Source organism: Galendromus occidentalis, unplaced genomic scaffold (genome assembly GCF_000255335.2).
Source record: "Galendromus occidentalis unplaced genomic scaffold, Mocc_1.1 scf7180000076381, whole genome shotgun sequence".
Taxonomy (NCBI): domain Eukaryota; kingdom Metazoa; phylum Arthropoda; class Arachnida; order Mesostigmata; family Phytoseiidae; genus Galendromus; species Galendromus occidentalis.
Window position 1 is genome coordinate 1,011,729 of NW_003804370.1, and position 21,006 is coordinate 1,032,734.

Genomic DNA, 21,006 nt, shown 5'->3' on the forward strand with positions numbered 1-21,006 from the left:
ATGCTATATCGCAAGATAGCAGCCTCCATCAGCTTCCTCTCGTACACGATTCTGTCTCTGTGACAAGATCGATAGTTCCTTACATTAAGGAACCGTCAGCGAGTTAATCAATGATGGATTAATGTGCCGCAACCAGAGCATGCAGCCGCTAATTGGTCACAATGCGATGCCCAGCTGACCTACCGAATTGATTCAAGAACCGGCCCGGTTTCTTCGCCAATAGCGTTTCATTGAAATCGCGGACAAGTTTGTATATGGGAGCTCAGGATGGTCTCATATTGAGGGAAACCTGCTCCAGACGTAGGTTAGGTCTCTGGGATTTGGATGGCCGACACGAAGCTGCCGCGTCGAAACAGAAGAGTTCCTTGTTGACCATGCCAGTTGCTGCGAGCGGAGTGCAGAGAATCAACGGAACATATAGTTCTTTCCAAAGTAGGCATGCCTCCCAATTGAAAGGATGATGTTCCTGACCGTCTGCCTCGCTGGTCCTACGATGTCGATCACCGTGCGGGAATACGGTCGGAGTCTGCGTGGACGTTCCCGGATGAAGAAAAACGGCATGGGATTCCGTCTTCCGGAGAGAAAGTTTTGTCCCGGAAGAAAAAATCGCCCTTCCTGCCGTAACAACCAACCGACTCCAAAGTTTGGAATTCCAAGTCTCGCGAAGGAATGTTGCGAGCTCCTCGGAGGGAAACAATCTATTTTGACGATTCGGCTGAAAGTTTCGCAAAGCTCCTTCGAAAATGTTTGAGACGAGCTGTGCATCCCCATCTTGTTGTTTCCCTGATTCCCTGACTGTGAGCTTCGGGCTGGTGGACTCCTAAAAGACGTTCACAGATCTTCCGACGGAGCTCGTAGGGAGTGCTTTCTCCGTAGTAGCTACTTTTGATCTCGGAGTTCTCATGCCTCCAGGGCTTCAAAATGCGTGACGCATATGTCTTCCGAGTCCTTTTTGGCTTCGCAAGGGTGTCCGTTCAAGCTTGCAAGCCCTCGCTTCGCCTGTCTGCTCTCAATGCCTCTGTCCGCTCATTATCTATTTATCTGAGTGAGCGGATCAGGTGCACATAAGAGGCACGTGCTGCTGCTCTGATTCGAATCCGAAGGAGCGGAGGCCCACGCCCCCTAGGACACAGTGTGCCTCTCGCTATCGAAAGGTTTCCTGGCGGCTGTAAGCGAGCTTGGAATGAATAGACGATGAGACGGAGCCGTGCAAGTAGGTAGTTGAATAAATTATTATTCTCCTTAATTTTCCGAGAATGAATATTTGCGCTCTTTCTCACTTCCAACTATCTATGATGAGTTTCCTCGTATATATGTAGGTACGTTGGATGAGATCCTCACTGCCATTTCTGGTAGTTCCGTGTGGCTCTGTGGGATTTATAACCGGAAGCGTACTGCTGGGAGGCGTGATCCCCACCGATCGCTGTCGATTGGTACATGGCGTCGGCGGAGTCCTTCGATTCCGTACCTTGCTCGTTTGTGACAATCTTCGCGTGGAAGCCAGTTTCATCGGCATGGTACTCCACTCTCCTCTGGCGTCCATCGGCTAGCTGGATGTAATAGTGACCCTGGACACGTTTCCCGTCGGACGTTTGACTGTGACCGTGACTACCTTCGCGGTCCTGTGAGTTGTAACTAAATTGGTAGGGCATAGGCACTCCGTAACTCTGCTGAGCTCGGAAATGATGACCCGCCAGAGCAACACCGATGAGTACGGCGAACACGTAGATTCTCTGTGGAAGTGTATTGACCGAGGTTAGACGCTGCGGTGACCTCAGGAATAGAGTGCGTTATCTGACGTTTTGAGGACCCGAATAGCCCTCGCAACCTTCAGAGCGCTTGCTCTTCTTGCTTGCTCTCGCACACGCAACGACCGAAGGAGGAGCGCGCACGGACACAGACACGCACGGGACATCCTCGAGACACGAACAATTGATCACATTTGGACGCTCACTCGGACCCACTCGAGTTTCTTCGCAAGATACGGCACGTATAGAAAGTTCCTGAATTCTGAACACAGAACTCTGTCGTCTCACCGAGTCCGCCGGCCGGGGCAAACGCTCTTACCATAGTGGAGTTCCTGATGGCACACTGCGACGGAATGATGAAACTTCAGTCGCGATGAGGTCTTATATATCGAAAAGAGAAGAATTGTGGTGTGGTCGGGGAGATGCGGTCATCGTCAAGTGAACTTCGCCCGTCAAATGGAAAATTATCTCAGCGGCGAATGTCAGCAATCGCTCCTCCGCTCATTGAAGCTGTCTGGTGACTTTTTTTTGTTCGTGATCGCTGGGGTTCGGGCCACCGTTGTTTGATGGAAAATCAAGTAGTCGTTGGCGACTTGCACTCGCTGGCAATGAATGGCAGAGCGCCGTGCAAGGTGACGAAGATTCCATTCTGTGAGTTTGCCGGCAGAAAAATAAAAACCCCGAGCATCAACCCGGTGCATTATGTAGGGCTGTTCCGTTTCGGGTGGATCCAAGTCTTGAAATAGCCCCGGCTTGGATCCACGGTATGGATAGTCAGTCGTCCGAGCGACGAGCGAGCCATCCGACCTCAAGTGTCATTCACTGGGAAACGAAACCCTTGCGCTAGCAACTTCAGAAAACTTCGGCCGCGAGCTTCGAGCCTCCTGTTCGGAACAACAATCTCTCTATCTATATAAAGACTCTTACGAACTATAATTACCGAGGATGCGTATGTTTAGGCTCATCGGTAGGTAAATGGATTCTGATTCCACCGCGTGGGCTCGACGACCGCAATCTTGTCCAAATGCACAATATGGTGGGAAGACTGTCCGCTAACATGCTTCTAAGCTGGGAGATCTGAGAGGGATGATTAATTCTCCTATCAGCTAATTTTAATGAATACAATGTCCTCTTCCATTTCGCGAGAGTCGCTGCTCTCTAGCAAAACGGTAAACATCAAAAGTTTCGAAGGACAATTTATTTCCCCTTAGAAGCGCGTCCGATACACGGCCGTTGGTGTTGCCGAGCTCTAGCTCTAGTAAGGACTCGCCAAAGTCGACCTAATCCCCTCCAGCTGAATTCTGAAGAATGCTGCTCATTAATTCTTGGGGGATAGTCTTTAGGAAATCTGTCCACCGACTCTAGAGGTCACAACGCGATTAATCTGCAAGCTGCGTTCCTTGGGAAATGCCGAGTTTTCATGCGTTGCCTCACAACACGCATTAGCCTATCGCTGTTTGCCCGACATCGGGAGATATTCGATGCCGATACTCTGAAACAAGATACAAGCCCCGGTGACGACAACAGCGGCTCTCTCGAGTGCATATTTTTTCAGTCAATATTGGGTTCCGTACCGCGGGTCATTAGTGCGGTAGCAAGATCCGCTCAGAGTGTTCTCGAACAGCTCGAACTGGCGCTCCCGTTTCACGGAAGAAAAACAGAGGAATTCCCCGGAATCTCCCGCACATACGTCGGAGGACATCCTGTGTCGGAAACGAAGGAGAGTCATTGTTTCCGGGGGAATTATGGTCGTTCCGACTGGGAAAAAACCGGCGATTCGAATGAAAAGAGAACGACAGTCCCCCTGACCGCGATACGGATCCTCACATGTTTTCGTCCTACTTCTATTTGCATCGCGACTTTCTGTAAAGCTGCCCCGAAGACATAATCGTTGATTGCGAATTGCGACCGAGGCTAGTTTGGGGAATGTTTTGGAAAACAGTTACGAGCGCCGCGGCGAGCCTTTTTCGCAATGTTAATCGGTTCCAAAAGAAAACACACTTACGTATGGAACCTTCGTCGAATGAAGTAAATTAAAATCACGTTCAAGTGGCTGATTCTCGCAAACAGAAGGCTTCACTCCAATCTTGCCCCGAACTAGATGATTCATTTTGGGTGGGCTCAGAGGAGACCTGCGCTGATGACGCGTCGGATATGAGAGTGATCGACGGGACGACAGCTCGGGAACCTATCCGAATCCGGTGCTTTTCATCATACGACACGCTCATCGCGTCATTGATCAATCGACAACAAGATCGATGCCTTTTCGCAGTGAAATTCATTTTTGCTGGAGCGGCGCTACCCGGTTTCGATCGCACGACGATCCGAATTTCTGTCTGCATCGATCTTTTGGACTCACACCCGAATCGATTGCTTTTCCCAGCTCTGCTTTTCGCCGAGTTCCTCTTAGAGGAGAGATTCGACCGATTATATAGTCCCATGATTCTCCACAGTCTAGCCGTTCGTGGTCTACGAGAACTGTGGTTCGATCTGGATCTTAGAAGGAAATTGCGAGGCGAGATTCGGGAGTTTCTCGAAATACCCTACTTGGTAACCGATGGTCTCTCCGATTCGGAGCTCCAGGACATGAGTAATTTCGCAGGACCCCTAGAATCTCTCGTGCCCCTGGAGAATCTCGTCCGCATCAGAACGATCATGAAGGAGCAGTGTACTGTCTCATCGGATGATCATCAAAGAAGAGCAGAACTCAAGTGTGATCGATGTGCGACTAGGGACCCATCCTAGCAGAATTACTCCCTAGGTCGAGGAACGAACTGGCTCGGAAAAGTAAACACTCGACTCTCATCAAGTGTTTGTCCGGGAAGTTGAACGACTTTTTGGTAAATTATTTCATCATTGGAGTGGCGGTCAGCGAAGGAGCGAAAGTAGATACGCCGAACTAGCGCATCGGAATTTTCTCTGAGATGGAAAAATTCCAGACGCAAGATAATCATGCTGGCCGTTCCGAAGCTCCCTAGCGGTCACGGGCCTTCGTCGACGAGAGAAGCGTGGGGAATCTCATCGAAACTCTCTGCGAGCGAGAGACATCATCCGCGAAGGTAGTCCCCCGATACTCTCGTCCAGGATGCGGATGCTACCGGTCGGGTGGCGATGGCGCTGAAGATCCCGAATGGAATGGTTTGTAATCCGACTCGTTCCGCGGAGAAGAGTAATTGTTGCAACCTGATCTTTTCCTAACAGTTCCTCTGAGTTTTCGTTCTCCCTCAGAGTTCGATGGGACACTCGCCCGATCAGCAGAGCTCTCCCCAATCGATCAATGTCTAAATTTACGCCTGTCGCTGGAGCTCCAGCAGGAACTTCCGCAGACGGTGGATGTATGTAAATGACTCGAACACAGTGCCGGACCCATATGAGATGCAAATGTATTCCAGCTTTGGAACGAAGGAGAACTTGCACACGATTGAATGTCTCGCTCTCGGCGGTGAGCACATGCAATGCAGCGCGTCTTCACGTTCACTGTCTGATCTTATTCTCAAAAAGCTTGAATTATTTAGCAGGACGGCGGCTATTCAACAACAACGAATTTCAAATCAGGTCTCACTCCCTTAGCTCATGAACACGTAATTTTGTCGATAATTGATGGTAATACCCGTGGTGCGGTGCCCAGGATCTGAACGACTCAGAGTTTATTATTTATAGATAGAATAGATAGATAGCTTGTTCGAAATTCGCGACTAGAGAAACAAAAGCAGCACTTCAAGCTGATTTATTCAGTAGAGCTGGTTAAAGCTGCGAATAGTTTCTCTGCGGCGCATTCATACCCTCTGGGCTTCTCGGAGAAAGCAAGCTAGACACTCCAGAGGATGATCTCCGAGACGTTTCGGCACTTTAAAAGACTACCGCGGAAGTTACACACGATATGTGTATGTACACGAGACAAGGATCTTAAGCCTTCGACAAGCTCCAGGAGTTCCTCTGCTGCTCTAAGTGGCAGCGTGCTCCGGGGAGCTTCTTTCTAGAAGTGGCGTCCTCGGTTTCCGACTCCGAGAAGCGACGACGCGTTCATACGAATCCAATCCTCTGGAGGTCCGTAGCAGGAGCTCAATAGTAATTCCTGAGGGGACTTTCTGAGACCACACTCCGAAATCGAAAGCCTGCGAGCATTTGAATTACTCTCTCTGTCTTTTGCTTGTCTGTACCGCTTTCAATTTTTCACTCGAGAGACTCGAGCGTGGATCACCCACGCCGGCCGTCTTGCGAGGCAGCAAAAGAATTTTCGTCTCGGAAACCATTATTTCTTTCGTGGAGAGTCTTTCTCCTCCGTGTGTCCCTCGCCAGCTCAAGGCTCGCCCCCACGAGCGAACTGCTAATTACCGCGAGCGGTAATGAAGCTCTGTAAAGTCGTCTTCGCAACATTTTTTGCTCCGCTCATTTGACTTTCGAGAATTCCCCTGAAGGAATATGATAAAGAAGCGTATCCGACTGGGGATGAATGAGATCGATTGTGTCATCTTTCCGCAGAGAGTCAGTGCTACTGCGATATTTCAAAAGAGAGCTCGCCCTTTATATCCCCGCCATATGAAGTCGAGCTGTCAGAAAACACTGGGAGGTTGGATCAGGAAAGCTCTTGGCATACGCAGGCAGACAAGAGGATAAAAGAAAAAACGAAAAATCACGATTTCACTCTCTTTCTACGGGCTCCACGACGAACAAGCGGGAAAAGTTGCCCTGTGCAAAACCTCGCGCTTTCTCAGGGCTTCTAGCAAGATCAGCGTGCTCATGTTATGTCAGGCGAAGATCACATTGACAATAATGACTCCTTGGGCGCGATTGAGACTCAATCAATTTGATTGTTATCAATATCGGAACGTCCACCAACTTCGCAACGCATCCGTGGAATAATACAAATTGTCCCGTCCGAAATACTCGCCCGTTGCGAAGGGAAATTCTGTGGGATTGTTCGGATGCCGTCATTGTTGGTGTCGATGTCAAAGGACTAGGCTGCCATTTCGAAGCGAAGGCAGCGAGCAGAAGAAGGTGTCTGAGATGATTGTGGGAAGAGTTTTTCTAGCCGAAGATAATTAGGACTTAATCGTGCACGCGTTTCCACCAATGGCAACCTTAGTGAACAGCCGCGTAGCTTCGAGGCTGACCGAAGCGTTGGAGATATAATAATTGTTCTGGATACGGCGGCCCACAACACCGTCTGCGTCGACCGACCGACCATTGATCGATGCGGCGAACCACCCAACGCTGGGAGCCAATGAATCGACTAGGTAAACAAATTCAAATTCGGTTTTGGCGAGTCATAAAAACGATTTATGAACTGATTCGCTTCGACCATTAAGGACGTTGTCTTCATCATCATCATTCCCTCCAGGAAGAGGCGCTACTAAAATTATTGACGATAATTTCGCTTCGAAGTACTGGAGTTTTCCTCTGATTCCGCTCCTTTCTATCGAGTTAATCTTGTCGTGACCATGAATCTCGACGATCTTTTCCAGCGTACAAGCGGATCGACCCATCCGTCGCACCGCAGTCCTGGGACAATTAGCTCAGATCACAGTGCACGCATTTCGCCAGAAAACGATGGACTTTCCATTGTACGGATGCTCACAATTTATTTTACAAGCTCTCGATGGCATCCCCGCGAATCTTCAACGCGTTCGTGTGACGACAAAACAACAGGGTGGCGAGAGCAAAACATTATAGGAGCGTACCCCTCTCAGATCTCGTTTTGTCAACTGGTATTCTCTGTCCCATTCTTCGCAGGAACCGTTCGAGTTGAGCGAATTCTCCGTGATGGCATTCGAAAGGAGCAACAGAAGATAACCGCACATAAAATATAGGATCTTGGGGATTCGCCACCGGAGTGAACGAAAACCATGACAATGACGTCGTCGACATAACAGAATGCCCAAGCAATGCCAAAGGCCGGCCCTGTGACAGCAGCGGGTTCATGTCTGAAAGCTTCGCTCGTGGCATGTGATTTGTCTCTCCAGAAGTGACAATGAGATGAAACCCCCCGCTAGATCGGCAGAAAAGAATTCAAAGAGATAGCTTAGAAGAAAAAGGGGAGACGGAAAAAATAAGGCTCCGAGCATTGCAATGCTCTGTCCGAGCGGATACCTATCATTCCTACGGGCATGTACGGGCACAGTCATTCGGGCAGGGAGAAGGTCAGCTGCCAGCTGAAAAATACACCGTATCAAAGCCAAAGATCATATCACTTCGAAGAGCTGACTTGCCTCGGAATCGTCATACCGTCCAATAAACTTTTCATACGTGTCGCTCGTCGGTGATTATACACCTACTGGTATACCTCACGGATGATGGACAGCCCACTGAACTGGGTCCGCATTGCGATGCTCATTTCCTCACGGAGAGAGGTCCAGATTCTAGAAGTGTCTCAAGATCTGCTAGAGCTTTTGGATTCCCCGGAAGCTCGATTGGTCAGCCGAAAGGACGGGGGGGAAGGATACCCGAATACGTGATCATCCATGTCTCCAGCGCAGTACCTCATCGATCCATACTCGCGGCCGAGTCTCTTGTCTTGTAATACGAAGTTGCGACTCCCGCATGCCCTCGTCAACTCATCTCAACATCATCCCCGGAGCTCTCTACTGGGCACCTTTTCTCGACGGCCGGCAAAAACTCCGACCGAAGTCAATATCCTGCCCCCTCCCCACCTTGGATTCAAGGGCAGGAGCAGGGCTCTGTATGGGCCTCCGAACCTCACTTGAAGCGACGTAGTTGGACGCTAAATCAATCGATCCGTGTTCTGATTATCTAGATCCGCGATTCATCGGGGTAATGCTCATGAAAAACCTATTTTATTTGAGCAACAGCCGCCGCCAAGAATCGTCTCGGGATCCCGATCAAGCAAAACCATGAGTGTCTCCAATACACTCTATAGACGCGTCTCACACATCAAGGTTGGTTGAATAATGTTCCGCTCGGTCGGTTGCATACGAGGTCCTCTTGAAGACTCCACCAGCGCGATACTGCTCCCGCTAATCTCCTCGCCAAGCTGCGTGCTTTCAAGCAATACAGTCAGAGGAATCGCTTACATTCCGTCGAATCGCATCGATGCACGCAGCAACTCGCGGAATCCAGGGGAAAATCCTCTGTCAATCCCTCTTCATTAAGTTGGAGGGTACCTCATTGGAATGGGAGCGTCTCAGGCTGCGTGCAAAGAACCCCTCCCCACTTCGTTTTCCGACTCATGCAGGACTTCCCTCGCTGATCACCGAACGCACAGCAAAGAAGCGGTCCGCTCCGAAGACCGCTACCCTCCACAAACGTTCCATAAATGATGTGGATTCCGTGGCTCTGCCGAAAGTTTCATGAGGCGTATATGATCACCCATGATGACTCTCTCATCACAGGACGATCATTCGCCAGGATTCCGCTTGTTTTGATTGCGTTCGGTTTCTGTTGAGGTGCTCCCACGATGTGATACTCGGCGCGTACGGTGGGGAGTCGCGACTCGCGAGCACACGGCTGCCTTCGGAATTGGCGATCGAGAAATCCGCCAGACAGAACCGAATTCTCCGGAGTTATTATATCCCGCCCCGTACTGGATGACCGCTTTGATTCAGGAATTCCCTGGAAGGCTTTCTTTGAGCGGTCACAACAAAGGAGACATTATCGTATAGCTGCGGTATTCTTTCCGAAAAAAAAATCGTCGATTGAATTCGTCGATTGTACGCACGGGGTGCTGATACGAATCCTTGTGACGGCACTCGGTAGGAGCACTCGTTGCAGCGTATCCATAGAACCAAGGAAATTCTTAGCAATCACAGAGATCTTCAGACAGCTTTAACGTACTCTGGTACCTCTTGTCCGAATTTGATGGTTTGCTGAAAGCTGCCTTTCACTTACAGGCACAATTGGAAATGACTAGCAATCAGAAACACTGTCAAATGACAGCTGAGAAGGAGCACGAGGGAAAACTTGAATTGACCCTATAAAATTTCTGTATTTCAAGGCTTTTGGTGATGACCACTTCGTGCTAAAGGCGTCTGATGCGCGGCTTGTTCTCCAGTTAGAGCAGAGGAAGCGAGTTTCACGTTCGCTGGACTTTTCGATTCGGTTCCGATCTCGTTCGTTTGAATTTCTGCACGGTATCCGTTCTCGTCTGCCGTATAGTGAACGGTCCTCGTGCGGCCGTCGGCCAACTGAATTGAATAGTGACCTTGCACTCGGCCGCTGGCGTCGGCTTGCTGCGAGTGTCCGTGCGAGCCCTCCAGGTCTTGAGATGTGTAGCTGAACTCGTATGGCTGCGGAGGACCATAATTCTCCTCTGAGTGTTGACGCACCGGCTGACAAATCACCAGAGGAAGAAGAGCTATCAAGGCGTAACGCTGGAAAATAGCACCTCGCCTGAGTAAAGCCTTTGTTCACTGAAAGTTAGATGGGCTCCCACGTTCCCTCTGGAAGCGTTGTGGCGCTCCTTCCCAGTTTGATACATTGGTGAGGTGGCTCATCCTCTCGATTATCAGGATGAGCACGTGTGCGGGGACTTCAACGGGGACAGATGTGATTTTTAATTCACTAGAAATCCGTGCAGAGACGGAGTCAGAGCACAATCCTGCCGAGTCCAACCCGGCGACACCTATAGCGAGCCAGGGAACTCCACGACGTATTGCAGTCTAGGAACCTGATCTTACTAATGCTATAAATTGACGTCCTATCTCACGTACTCACCAACATCGGGATCCGAATATGAGTCGATCGAACCGAGCCTCAGACGATTTGGTCGAGTGCCGTGGAACTGGAACTAGTCGTTCCGTTGACGACTCCGGACTGTCGTAGTTGCACTGCAGAAGAGTCCTTTATAGTCCCAAAAGTATTCACTTTCTTGGGCGATGCCGTTTCGACTCAACCCACAACATTCATTGTAGAAATGTCCATGTAACATCTTCTCGTAACTCAGTCATCTCTCACTACGGTGAACACAAACCATTTTTACTCCCTGTTTAGCTGTAACCATTCCTCCATGAATGAACGTGGATTTCCATCCGTCCGCTTCGATTGCGTCTCATGCTTTCTACACAGAAGAATGTTTCGGCATAGGAGATGAATTATTCCTTGGCGTTGTCACGGTCGTTAGATCGTCCGAGTAGTATCGACCATCCCCCTTGTGGGTCGACCAATGATGGCGAGAAGAGACTGAGCCGATCCTCCTCCAGATTCTCCGCTCGAATGCGATCGCCGAGGATTCTCCGTTTGCATCTCTAGGAAGATTCGCCGTTCCACACCTTCACTCACATGAGTTTTTGATTATACCTTTTTCGTGAGTTCTGGTCTTAGAGTCTTGCATTGGCCCGCTGCCCGCTGAGAGACTCGGAGCGATCTCGGATGATTCATCTAGACGAGAATCCATCTTTTGGGCTCTAGAGATCGATCCATGGACTGCAATTCGGGATGATACCACCATCTTGCGTCGACGGAGATGATTCATCATAACGGCTCCACGCTCCGAGCAAAGACAAGAGCATCAGACAGAAGCGTCTCTGCGGCGACGGCGCGGCGGTCTCGATGCCAATAGTGATGCCAGCAGCAGCAACAGACGGACGGACATAGGTACGGACGGGGTCGCAGGTGAGCTCTTTCTTAGGCACAGTTCCCAGTCTAAAAATTCTTACAGAAATATAGGAAAAGATACTTCCCACACTTGGAAAATGTGCCATTCAAAGGGCTTATTACTGGTCTTCCGCACTCGGTCGTCACATAATGGGTCGTTCATGGCGGACTATAGCAGCCAACTTTCTTCGGCGTTCGCTTCATTCCAAGTTACCACTCCTAGGACTTCGCATTTTCTGTAGAAAGATTTTCCAGCCGCATTCTCGAAAAAATGGATTCAAGTCTCTACGGTCTCAAACAGGCCGCGTTCCCGATGACCGGTCCGAGCTCGGTCGTGGATTCGGCATTTAGGGACACGCTATGCGAGCGTCCATCAATCGCTGCAGCGCGCGAGTGCTCTCCCGCAGGGAAGTCCGCTAGATGAAGTTCTTGCTCACTTGAATCAGAAGCCCTCACGGTGCTGTCTTCATTTTCGAAAATTGTTTCGGCACGGCATCTATCTCTCGCGCTGCTGCGTGATCTACTGACCATTACAGACCTTGTTACTTTCCGGCAAATTACGGACATCGTCCTCTTCTGGAAGGGAAACTCACCCCATATATCACACGCCACGTCCTTGGAACGAAATAAAGAAAAAAACAGGGTCGTGAACTGATAATGAATGATGCTTTGGAGACCCAATTCCAGTGAGAGGGAAGCGTGCGAAGACACGAAAGGTGAAATTCACGATGTTTGTTCAAGAAATTGAAACGAAGCAATTACTCACAGAAAATCAGCGGTCCCCGAAGGAATATGCCGGCCTGTTCCTGAAGAAGAGAGCTGTCAAAGCGGGAAGCAAATGCGGATCTTCATCCGCGAAATCAACTTGCTTTGACTTCGTGGGGTTGGACCCTAAGGTCATCTGTCGCGAGCAATGCGGATCATTTTTTGTGATCCTATATTTTCGCGATGTTAGGGCCATATTTTCTGATGCATCCAGAGATTGGGAACGGGAAGGAGGGGAGAAAACGCCAGATTCTTGGGGCTAACATTTAGAGCGCTGAACTCACTTCCCGTGCTGGATACGAGCTGACCCATCTATCGGTGAAGAGAACATTTGGAAGACCTGGAAAGAGCTATTTTTTCGAATCGCCACCTCCCAATTCTACTACCTTATCGAGAAGAGATTATTCTTCATCATCGAGCATGTCGATTCTCGCCTACGAAGGGATCTCTTGGCTCAAATGTTCTCTTCAAACTACATCCCTCATCCGGAAAAGGCCGCCGCTCGAACCATCGTGGCGAAAGCAAGCGACTGATCCCATGCATCGCGGACTTTGAATGTTTTCTCCGGCCGACAGAGGAGAAAGCACCGCTATTATTCATTCTCTGCATAGAAAGCTCGAGCATTGTGGCTTTCTTCCACGAATCCGAATATTCTGGAACGCATTCTTCAATCCCTTCCAGAAGCCTCAGACCCTGTGTTGCAATAGCCAATCGATGTCTGTCAGACACGAATTGTAACAAACTGAATTTCTGTCAATCATGTTACATTCTATTCGATTTGAGCGAACCCCGCACGTAATAATTCTGCTCACCTCATTGGTCCGGTCAACGCCTCCTTTGGTCAGTTTCGGTCGACCTTGACCTTTCGCGGTAGCATCGCTGCGCGGCGGCAAGGCATCACGCTGCAGAAGCCTACGAATGTCCGCCTGGCAGCTCGTCTCGAGGAGAATTCTCACCCACCGATTATCCATTGAGGGATCTGTTAACAACAAGGCGATGGACAGCAAGGTCTCAAATGGGATCACGATCAAGAACACTCGCACGCTCGCTCCGACCGGCCGTAATACTCTACGCCCCGACGAGTCGGCGTGTTGGACGATGGTCATGGACCGATAGCATGAGGCGATACATCTGACTGAGTGTCGGCTCGAACAAAGGGTGATATCTCGAGTGTTTTTCGAAGTTGTTGTCAGAATCGAAAGTAAGCTGTTACGCAGGACAGCGGCTCCGGAGGCAAGGCGGAGCGAGAGCCCGGAGGCTCCGTGAATTTTCGCCTTGCGCACCATGTCCAGCACCATTGCGCGTCATCCGCGTCGGTCGGGAAAGATCTCCGATGAACGAAAATGGGTTTCTGGGAGGGAAATACGGTAGCAGCTCACTCGCTATCTCTCCTTTATCGCCCCGCTATCGCCAGAAAATCCAAGAGGCGATATCACACGCACGCGTCTCGCCTTCGATGAATATCTATTTGATGCGTAACCCTTCGGACTGCGGTCACATCGGGATGCAACTGTCCGGGCGAAAGGAGAAAAGGCTGGACGATTGAGAGGAGAAATGCGAGCAGACACAGAATGTCAACCCGTAACGACGACCAGTTACGCAAAACCATTACGCGCCACAGAAGTATTTCAAAATTCACGAAGCCACATCGACCTCCCATGTCAGGGCTTCAGTCGATATTGCCGGCTGCCAGATCAATTCTGAAGAGGGGAAAACCGCCATTCATTCTTGAAGATGTAGGAATGAATTGGATTCGAATTCAATATATGTATGTAGATAGTAACAAACAGCCCATACGACTGAATCCCGCCAGCTTTCGGATCAAACTTCTTCTTTGCCACTCTTCTGCGATAGCGCAACTGGACATTTAAACTACTATAACGATAATCCCGACAAGCTTGGAATCGTGTGTTTCAGATCAATTTGCAGGAGCCCGAGCTTTGAGTGGCACATACAGAAGGATGTACTAATGAGGTCGTAAGCACAGCCTCCGGGTCGACTTTCTCATCATCGGAATCCGCATGACTTGACAAGCGGAATATGGAGCCACTCGGGGGATCCTACCCTCGCTTCTCGAGAGATTTGTGCGCGGAGCTCGAGTCGGACGCGTGGAGAACTGCCCATCATGATTCATTTAGTTCGTATGTATCGAAGCATCCTCAACCGAGAATGACATGCTCCCCGGAAACCCATAGAGTGCTGAGAAAAAGACGCTCCCGGCCGATGGCTTATTGACATTGAATAGATCCGGTTTCTCCGAGTACAGGTGATGGATACTCGCGTCGGCGTGACTTCATTTCCTTCCCTTGGCCTGCCCCCACGGCTGAGCCGATGCGGCAGCCCCCATGGCAAACGGCGAGCAGACCGTTGATCCTTTCCTAGTTACGGAGAACCCGGTCTTCTGAGGTCATCCTTTTCAAGCGCGGAGCTCGGAGATCCCACTTTCCGCTGTCTCATAGGGAACCTATAGCTGATCGGTTGTGTATTCTCTGTATGGAATTTGACATCCATTTTCACTGTGCGCTCGAACAGACCATTCGTCCTGATCGAGTTCGAGTCGGAGGGTAACGACGGAGCCGATCTCCCCGCTTTCTCATTCCTCCCGTGTCCTCCCTGATGAATTCCAGGATAGACTAACACATCGTGCGAAAGACGAACAAATGAGTCTAGAGCGTTCGAATCTTCAAGCTCTTCAAATTCCGCTCCAGGGGTATGCTCTCATTAAGGGTGCGGAGGAACTGTTTCCTGAGAGTTATTTTTATTCGAAGTACTCGTTGTTGACGGCATAAAACGGTGAATTCGAATCTGAAGGAAGGAAATGCGAAGACGGAATCCTCCCTTTTTCGAAACGAAGCATCCCGGATTATCGACACAGCGACTGCAAATTTGCGCGGAGGTTCAACTCCCTCCAACGACTGGAGAGTTCGCTCATGAACTCGATTAAAGGCAGTGAGAGAGATACTTCGAGATACTTTGCTTATTGACACGAAAGCGACACTAATATTACCGTGAGAGCGAGCGATGGAGCCGAACAAAGGGAACTTCAACATTTACCTTTTTTCAATAGCGTATTTTTCAAATCAATAAGTCGTCTGCTGACCAGCATCTCGCTTCTGGGTCGCTTTTTCATTGATGATATCATGAACATACCGCGGGAATGTCTCTTTTCTGACGACTTCATCAAGTCTGCTCTGCGCAAGAAACATAATTCTCGAACGTGCCTTGGCTCAGGCTTCCGATCCTTACTTGTATTTTTGCTCAAGGAAGAAGGAACCGTGTGAAATGAGCGTTTCAAATTTCGAACTCTCCACTGTGGAGAAGAATGCCGTGCTTGCTGGTATCAATGACTGCGTGACATTTTTGTGTTCGCGGAAGAACTCGTCGACGATTTGAAGATGAAACTATATTCTGCACGTCCGGGTCGAGCGATTCAGACTGACGAAGAATCCTTTGTCATTTTCGGATGTCTTGATTTATCACGCCGGAATTCCAGCTCGGAAATTCTGATGATGGGCTTATCCGTTGACATTCTTCGAGGTTCTGTTCCGTGGAGGAGAGAGGGAGGTTTTCCGTCAGAGTGGGGGAAGAGCGTTACCATTTTACGCACAATCAGTTGATATGGGATACTGTTCCCCGTTGATCGCAGCACCTGTTCGTAGTTTGATGCTGTCATTTAGACGCCATCATTGGGGCGCCGACGCAAACAGAAAACGGCTCATGAAAGGTCATTTCTCTTCTTTCCGGCATACCGGGCAATCAGAAAGCGGCGAGAAATGAGCCTCGTAATTGCTCAGGGATTCCACTTTCCGCCGATCGCATCCCTGCTCCATAAGCACGAATATCCCGAATTTCTTCTGTCGTTTCTGGGAGCAGCAATAATAATCTTCCCGTGAATGATGTCCCGACACCATTGCTCCGCTTCCAGGGAGTGCAAAACCGAAATCTGAATCTCGAATCGTACTCTCAACAGATAATCAGCGGATCTCGCCAATTAGCTCACATTGTCGTGAAGAGTCAGCGGGTTGAGCGTGGAGCCCACGACCTGGCGTCCCGCCTTCTCATGATCAGACGACCATGCACACCTCTTGAAGAGAAGCCTTCCTTTTAGACTAATTCAGTGGGGGAAGAGCTCAGATGGCTCCTCAGACGCTTGGTCATGCAATCCGTTTGTTAGTCCTTTAGTTGTGATACTCCAGCGCGGAGGATGCACGCTATTAGATGCAACGTAAATAAGCTGCCGACAGCGAGCGACTCGCTCGAGACATTCATTCTCCAGCAGCTTCCGACAGTATGCGCATTACGGCCTTGCGGCGGGAGCGTGAGATTGGATGATGTCGCTTCGCTGGGTATAAGCTTCAGAGTCCACTGAGTCAGAATCGTAGCTCTCTCTCGCTGAGGACATCGGGTCGAAGAGCAATGATCATGCTATTCCGGGGAGCGGGGGCCAGATTTCTGAACACCGATGCTCATGGAACACTGATCGGCGATTCGAGCGCGCAAAAATCGTCACGGTGGTTTGGAACGGGGATTGCTGATTCAATTATTGAACACCTCATTGCTCCGTATGAGTCGTTCAGTCAAGGATTTCGCCTCGAACTCTCTCTGGAGAGTTGAGCCTGGAGGAGTACCGACTCCGGAAGCACGCCGAGACGGTAACGAGTCGAAAAGGTGGAAAAACTCGAAAAAGTGGAGAGTGTGATATTTAAGAGCGACGGCGGTCTTCTCGCCCAGTTCAGCAATGATTATTCACGTGAACGATACCCTTAAGAGCATGGAAGCCCACATCGAGAGCTGAAATTCCTCGATGCGGTCGCTGGTTTTCTGTACCACAGATTCGTCAGCAGAATATTTCATCTTCGCTCAGCTGGCTAAAAACGTCACCTGCTGGAAGAATGCTCCCGAGCATAGCCCTTAGAGAAATGTTGAAATAAAAATCACGAGTATCTTGATACCGGAAGCCGTTGATGTCGATGATGCGACTGATGGAATTACGGTCGCAACCGATCCGAGCCGAGAGGGATGAATTTACTGGTCGAGTGCCGGTTAATGCCGACCGACAGACCGATGCGCGAATAGCTTTCACGTCCTGATGAACGACCTGTTGTGCGATGCGACGAACAGTCACTGATTCGTCGGCTCCATATTCTTCTGTAAGTCTTAGGATATCGCCAGATCGAGCGAGCATTGCTTTTCTCACAGCTGGCAGAATACAGAAAGTCGGACTGAGGTGTAAGTGAATCGACTCGACCGCTCGCCTCTTCGCAGCCTTCCATCGGCTCATAACACTTTGTCGGCGTGTGGGGCGGATATCGCGCATTGTTCCAGGGAATGTCTGTTTAGGTGACTCTCTTCTGCCGAAGCGTCAACGGAGGCAAGGTCGGTGGGGGAGAAACATATAAGTTGCGGTCGACGGTCAGAGACATCGCATTCGGATAGTTCCTCTGGCTCTAGCAACATGGTGAGAAGAAAACCTATTGTTGGCGGCATCTGAGGGCGGGCAGATTCACGGGCGAACTAGCTAGTGCATGCCTCCGGCCCGCCCGTCGGGTCCGCTGTTGCTCTGTCTGTGAGTTCCGCGCGGGTTCGCTCTTATCGAGGTCGAAGTGAATTCGGACTCGAGACTCCTCGAACCTTCTTGGAAGAGGTCTCCCGAGGAGCCGGGTCGCGTGTGATGGCGACGAGTGTTATTCCCGAGTCCAGCAGATGCTGAATTCTCTAGGTGAGCCCGTCCCCTACCTTGCCTCATTTCAATTTCTCTCCATCGTCTCTTTCCAGCGTAGATGCACCACCCTCGTCGTTTTGGTCGCCGCCCTCGTCGGAATCTCGGACGCCGGTAACATCCCGGGCGGCGGTCATGGAGGAGGGTTCGGCCATCGAGGATTCAATGGTGGGCCCGGGAGATTCGGTGCCGGAGGATTCGGTGGGGGCCACGGGCGGTTCGGCGGCGGTCCCGGAAGATTCGGAGGTGGCCACGGAGGTGACTACGGAGGTGGATACGGGGGCGGCTATGGGCAAGACTATGGTCCCCCAATGCCGTATCAGTTTGGTTACAGTTCCCAAGACCCGGATGGAACTCACGCTCACAGCCAGACTTCGGACGGACGTCGAGTACAGGGTCATTACGTGATCCAACTGGCCGATGGTCGTCAGAGAAGAGTCGACTACACAGCTGACGAGACCGGCTTCCATGCCAAGGTGATGACGAACGAGCTCGGAACCGAATCTAAGGACGCGGCAGATGCTATCTACGAGTCCTCCGCGATTCCTGGGGATCAGGCGGCGATCCAAGGGGGACCCGGCCCGAGAGGACCTTATGGAGGGGGACCTGGTCCAAGAGGACCTTATGGAGGGGGACCCGGTCCAAGAGGACCTTATGGAGGCGGACCGCATCATGGATTCCGAGGTGGTTCTTTCGGGGGTCCTCACGGTGGTAGAGGTTTCGGACCTGGCGGTAGATGGTAGTTCCGATTTACATCAACTGTAGATACATTTGAAAATTGTAATTTATTGCATGCTGCTCGACAATGAATCTCCTGAGCGATTCCATTGTGCGGAGGGACGTCAGCGTGCAGAAGACGTAGCTAAAGAATTTAACGCTCGACTCCATCCCAACCGATCTGAACGGCGTGGGGCTTGAGCGACATTCAAGGTTTTGTGAGCATCAGACACCCTATGGGCATGGGAGTATCACCTTCTGTTTTGAAGCTGAATAAAAGTGACGGAAGATATTTTTTCGAGACTGATCGCCCCTTCTCTGGAATGATAGCGTTTTCCCCGAGTCAGTTTTTCTCAGAGAGAAAATACATTTCGATGTTTCCCGAAAAATCGGGTTGAAATTCCTTCATTCTCAACTCGCTCCCGAAGCTTAGTCTCTGGACACGTTGAGAGGGGTGACTGTTCACATCCACGCTCCTCTCCCGACGACAGGTCAGAGCCAGGAGCGGTCAAATCAGAGAAATTCTCGGAGAGATCGGGAGATGGTAGAGCACAGTTGTGAGCAGTTCAGTAGTGCTGTTAGGGTATGTGTCCATGCACCGTCCGGTCTGCCCGCGCCAGGGTAGTTTGACGAAATCGGACGACGTTTCGATATACCACGCAAGATGCTAGCAGAGAATCATGGGATCAACCTTGATTGTTCGAGTTAAGTAAGTCCGCTGCGCAGTCTTCAGTGACGGCTCTGGTGTTCTTCGACCCCAATATTTCCTGTTCTTGGCGTTCCGCAGCTTTTCCGTGGCACTCACGTGGAGCGGCGAAGTTGTGTGAGAATTCCCTCCTCAGACGAGATCTTCCTTCCTTATCTCCCCAGTTGATCCACCGGTGTAATCTGTGGTGAGAGTGTGAAACAGATGTATCAAGACAAGTGTGAGGATGGTATACTTTAGGAAGCCCTCCGAGAGTTTTCCGGATCGGAGTTGTCCCCGGTCCTTGAAGGTGAAAGGGTAGCTCCACAGTCACGACGGGCAGCGAGCGTGGCTTTCGAGACTGACGTTGCCATACTCTCCAGCCTCATTAAGTCCTGAATAAGGCGAATTCGGGGAACGTTGATAGGATATCAGCTGGAAGATCGCGGTGATCGCGTCGACGGACGGTATCCGTCGATCCTTTCCAAGACTGTGCCAAGGTGCCCCCCGAAGATGTACCACTTCACCCCTCCGAATGCTCCGGGCGTCAATGATCAGGTATAGCTCCTGAAGAAGAACCCAGTAGGCAGATACAGCCAGGAGGATCCGGGTGGGACCTGCAAGCTCCGTCGGATAAGTGCCGGAACTCTTTCCTCGCGGAGAATGCTGTTTCTCGCTCGGAGAGAGTCCTCAAACAAGAATAAATCCCAAGGGTGAAACTCCCTGGGCCCGTGAGGTAGTGTAGTTGGTACCTCACGATACGGCGCATGCTCATGGTTTTCTCGCCTTCTCTTACTCGGCGGGCTCGGCACGGTGAGACTCGCTGCACCGGGCAGTTTCCGTCCCCCAGTTCCGCATCTCCGAATGTCAGAAGAATTCCGTGTCACTCGGAAAGGTCTGTGCAAGGGAAGTAAGAGCCCCGGACCAAGTCACCTAGGAGAGCTCCGGAATGCGTTGGACGAACCGCTGATATGGACGTCTTATACCTCGGGGGCCCAAAGTATCGCCGTAAATATTCTCATTGAAGGCCACGCCCGTCTATTTTTCGAACACCAAAGACCCGCCCGCTCATCGGAGACTTGCCGTCAATTGCGGACTGCCCGTCGATTTTTTCCGTCCACTCACAAGAGCGAGCCCGGTCACTCGCACTGGTATGGTATATTGAACCAATAGAACGAGTACCAGGTCAGACGACAGACGAACCTCCGCAATCTTCACGACACTGGTGTCTGAAGTCGTACTCTCGAAAGAGCCCGTTCATTGGAGACTGACCGTCCATTTCATTTGCCCTTTGAAAAATGCCCGCACATTGGGACCGGGTCGGTTCGCCGGTACATGACGGTCGACGACCAGCCGTTGGAGTGCGTTTTCGATTCCGCGGCTCGTGGATCGCGTTGAACGCCCCCCTGGACCTCGCCCTGCTTCACTCCCCATCCATGCGATATAGACCTGAATTTTTCCGATTCGTCCATGAATCGCGGATGAGATGTCGCAGAGTTGTCGACTGCTTTCCCGACAGGATTGTATATTCTGTGGTTGGCTTCACACATAAGGAAACATGCCAACCGCATAGAGCCGAGAGCAATTTTCTCATCGGTACTCCGTAACTGGGTTTGAGCAGAGAAGAGAGCACGCGTTTGTTATGTTTGGGTGTCCCTTCCTCTCGGGCGCCCTTTCTCCGTGTGCACTTTCCACCCGGACGAATCTCTCGGAGCGAGGTCTCTCCGAAAAACCAAGTCTCAGCCTGACAATCTAATGAGTGCTCTCGACGGAGCGCTTTCGAACCTCCGACTCGAGCACCAAGCGCAGAGCGCGTTCGACTG

The 21,006-nt window shown here is 50.7% G+C and overlaps 2 protein-coding genes across 2 annotated transcripts; one reads left to right on the forward strand and one right to left on the reverse strand.

Moving 5' to 3' along the window:
• Positions 1 to 1,337: 1,337 nt before the first annotated feature.
• Positions 1,338 to 10,424, reverse strand: LOC100907407 (uncharacterized). The gene is made up of 3 exons (XM_003739033.2): positions 10,419 to 10,424; positions 9,782 to 10,075; positions 1,338 to 1,733 (listed from the first exon to the last, which is right to left on the reverse strand). Exons 1-3 carry the CDS (start codon positions 10,422 to 10,424, stop codon positions 1,338 to 1,340), a joined length of 696 nt encoding a protein of 231 aa, XP_003739081.2.
• Positions 10,425 to 17,733: 7,309 nt separating this feature from the next.
• LOC100907550 (glycine-rich cell wall structural protein 1.8-like) lies at positions 17,734 to 18,524 on the forward strand. Its single transcript, XM_003739034.1, has 2 exons — positions 17,734 to 17,745; positions 17,838 to 18,524. Exons 1-2 carry the CDS (start codon positions 17,734 to 17,736, stop codon positions 18,522 to 18,524), a joined length of 699 nt encoding a protein of 232 aa, XP_003739082.1.
• The last annotated feature ends 2,482 nt before the right edge of the window (positions 18,525 to 21,006 follow it).

What these genes read in the sequence shown, in the direction of transcription:
- LOC100907407 (XM_003739033.2), bottom strand. An exon ending in AATCGAAAAGTCCAGCGAAC is followed by an intron (nt 1,734 to 9,781) that starts GTGAAACTCGCT and finishes ACACTTCCACAG; the next exon opens with AGAATCTACGTGTTCGCCGT.